Source organism: Volvox carteri (assembly GCF_000143455.1).
Source record: "Volvox carteri f. nagariensis unplaced genomic scaffold VOLCAscaffold_116, whole genome shotgun sequence".
In the NCBI taxonomy this organism is placed as follows: domain Eukaryota; kingdom Viridiplantae; phylum Chlorophyta; class Chlorophyceae; order Chlamydomonadales; family Volvocaceae; genus Volvox; species Volvox carteri.
The window spans coordinates 42,608-45,679 of NW_003307659.1; the positions used below are offsets into that span (position 1 = coordinate 42,608).

At 45.7% G+C, this 3,072-nt stretch overlaps 1 protein-coding gene across 1 annotated transcript in view; it reads right to left on the bottom strand.

Moving 5' to 3' along the window:
• Nucleotides 1-3,072, bottom strand: part of VOLCADRAFT_70247 (uncharacterized protein) — a gene marked incomplete at both ends in the record, with an annotated part of 30,349 nt that overhangs the window by 21,899 nt on the left and 5,378 nt on the right. The window contains 2 exons of the mRNA XM_002958976.1: nucleotides 26-145; nucleotides 1,209-1,280. Of these exons, the coding sequence (XP_002959022.1) occupies nucleotides 26-145; nucleotides 1,209-1,280 (192 nt within the window). The remainder of the gene's footprint in view (nucleotides 1-25; nucleotides 146-1,208; nucleotides 1,281-3,072) is intronic.

Consider the following 3,072-nt stretch of genomic DNA (forward strand, 5'->3'; position numbering starts at 1 on the left):
ATTGCGATCTGCAAGCATATGCAACCTGCAAGCATATGCCATATGCGATCTGCAAGCATATGCCATATGCGATCTGCAAGCATATGCCATATGCGATCTGCAAGCATATGCCATATGCGATCTGCAAGCATATGCCATATGCGATCTGCAAGCATATGCGATCTGCAAGCATATGCAATGTGCCAGCATATACGCTCTGCAAGCATATGTGATCTGCAAGCGTATGCGGTGTGCAAGCATATGCAATGTGCAAGCATATGCGCTCTGCAAGCATATGGGATGTGCAAGCGTATGCGATCTGCAAGCATATGTGATCTGCAAGCATATGCGATCTGCAAGCATATGCGATCTGCAAGCATATGCGATGTGCAAGCGTATGCGATCTGCAAGCATATGTGATCTGCAAGCATATGTGATCTGCAAGCATATGCGATGTGCAAGCATATGCAATCTGCAAGCATATGTGATCTGCAAGCATATGTGATCTGCAAGCATATGTGATCTGCAAGCATATGCGATGTGCAAGCATATGCAATCTGCAAGCATATGTGATCTGCAAGCATATGGGATGTGCAAGCGTATGCGATGTGCAAGCATATGCGATGTGCAAGCATATGCGATGTGCAAGCATATGGGATGTGCAAGCATATGTGATCCGCAAGCATCTGCGATCTGCAAGCATATGCGATGTGCAAGCATATGCGCTCTGCAAGCATATGTGATCTGCAAGCATATGTGATCTGCAAGCATATGCGATGAGCAAGCGTATGCAATCTGCAAGCATATGCGCTCTGCAAGCATATGAGATGTGCAAGCATATGCGATCTGCAAGCATATGCGATGTGCAGGCATATGCGATGTGCAAGCATATGTGCTCTGCAAGCATATGTGATCCGCAAGCATATGCGATCTGCAAGTATATGCGATGTGCAAGCGTATGCGCTCAGTAACAAAAACACGAAAGCATTAAAGCATGGAAACGTGAAAACCATCGCAGGACTCGAACCTGCTGTCCAGCAAGTGCTATGCTATGCTACGCTATGCTATGCTATGCTATACTATGCTATGATATGCTATGCTGCGCTACACTACACTATGCTATGCTATGCTATGCTATGCTATGCTATGCTATGCTGCGCTATGCTATGCTATGCTATCTGCAAGCATATGCAGTATGCAAGCATTTGTAATCTGCAAGCATATGCAACCTGCAAGCATATGCCATATGCGATCTGCAAGCATATGCCATATGCGATCTGCAAGCATATGCCATATGCGATCTGCAAGCATATGCGATCTGCAAGCATATGCCATATGCGATCTGCAAGCATATGCGATCTGCAAGCATATGCAATGTGCAAGCATATACGCTCTGCAAGCATATGTGATCTGCAAGCGTATGTGATCTGCAAGCATATGTGATCTGCAAGCATATGCGATGTGCAAGCATATGCGATCTGCAAGCATATGCAATGTGCAAGCATATGCGCTCTGCAAGCATATGTGGTCTGCAAGCGTATACGATGTGCAAGCATATGCGATGTGCAAGCATATGCGCTCTGCAAGCATATGGGATGTGCAAGCGTATGCGATCTGCAAACATATGTGATCTGCAAGCATATGCGATCTGCAAGCATATGCGACGTGCAAGCATATGCGCTCTGCAAGCATATGTGATCTGCAAGCATATGCGATGTGCAAGCATATGAATCTGCAAGCATATGCGCTCTGCAAGCATATGGGATGTGCAAGCATATGCGATCTGCAAGCATATGCGATGTGCAAGCATATGCGATGTGCAAGCAAATGCGCTCTGCAAGCATATGCGATCTGCAAGCATATGCGATGTGCAAGCATATGTGCTCTGCAAGCATATGTGATCCGCAAGCATATGCGATCTGCAAGCATATGCGGTATGCAAGCAATGCAGTATGCAAACATATGCGATCTGCAAGCAAATGCGATCTGCAAGCATATGCGGTATGCAAGCATATGCGGTATGCAAGCAATGCAGTATGCAAACATATGCGATCTGCAAGCAAATGCGATCTGCAAGCATATGCGGTATGCAAGCAATGCAGTATGCAAACATATGCGATCTGCAAGGAAATGCGATCTGCAAGCATATGCGATCTGCAAGCATATGCGATCTGCAAGCATATGCGATCTGCAAGCATATGCGATCTGCAAGCATTTGGGATGTGCAAGCATATGCGATGTGCAAGCGTATGCAATCTGCAAGCATATGTGATCTGCAAGCAAATGCGATCTGCAAGCATATGCGATCTGCAAGCATATGCAATCTGCAAGCATATGTGATCTGCAAGCATATGCGATGTGCAAGCATATGGGATGTGCAAGCGTATGCGATCTGCAAGCATATGTGATCTGCAAGCATATGCGATCTGCAAGCATATGCAATCTGCAAGCGTATGCGATCTGCAAGCATGTGTGATCTGCAAGCATATGTGATCTGCAAGCATATGCGATCTGCAAGCATATGCAATCTGCAAGCATATGTGATCTGCAAGCATATGTGATCTGCAAGCATATGCGATCTGCAAGCATATGCAATCTGCAAGCATATGTGATCTGCAAGCATATGCGATGTGCAAGCGTATGCAATCTGCAAGCATATGTGATCTGCAAGCATATGCGATCTGCAAGCATATGCGATCTGCAAGCATATGCGATCTGCAAGCATATGCAATCTGCAAGCATATGTGATCTGCAAGCATATGTGATCTGCAAGCATATGCGATGTGCAAGCGTATGCAATCTGCAAGCATATGTGATCTGCAAGCATATGTGATCTGCAAGCATATGCGATCTGCAAGCATATGCAATCTGCAAGCATATGCCATATGCGATCTGCAAGCATATGCCATATGCGATCTGCAAGCATATGCCATATGCGATCTGCAAGCATATGCCATATACGATCTGCAAGCATATGCGATCTGCAAGCATATGCAATGTGCAAGCGTATACGCTCTGCAAGCATATGTGATCTGCAAGCGTATGCGGTGTGCAAGCATATGCAATGTGCAAGCATATGCGCTCTGCAAGCAT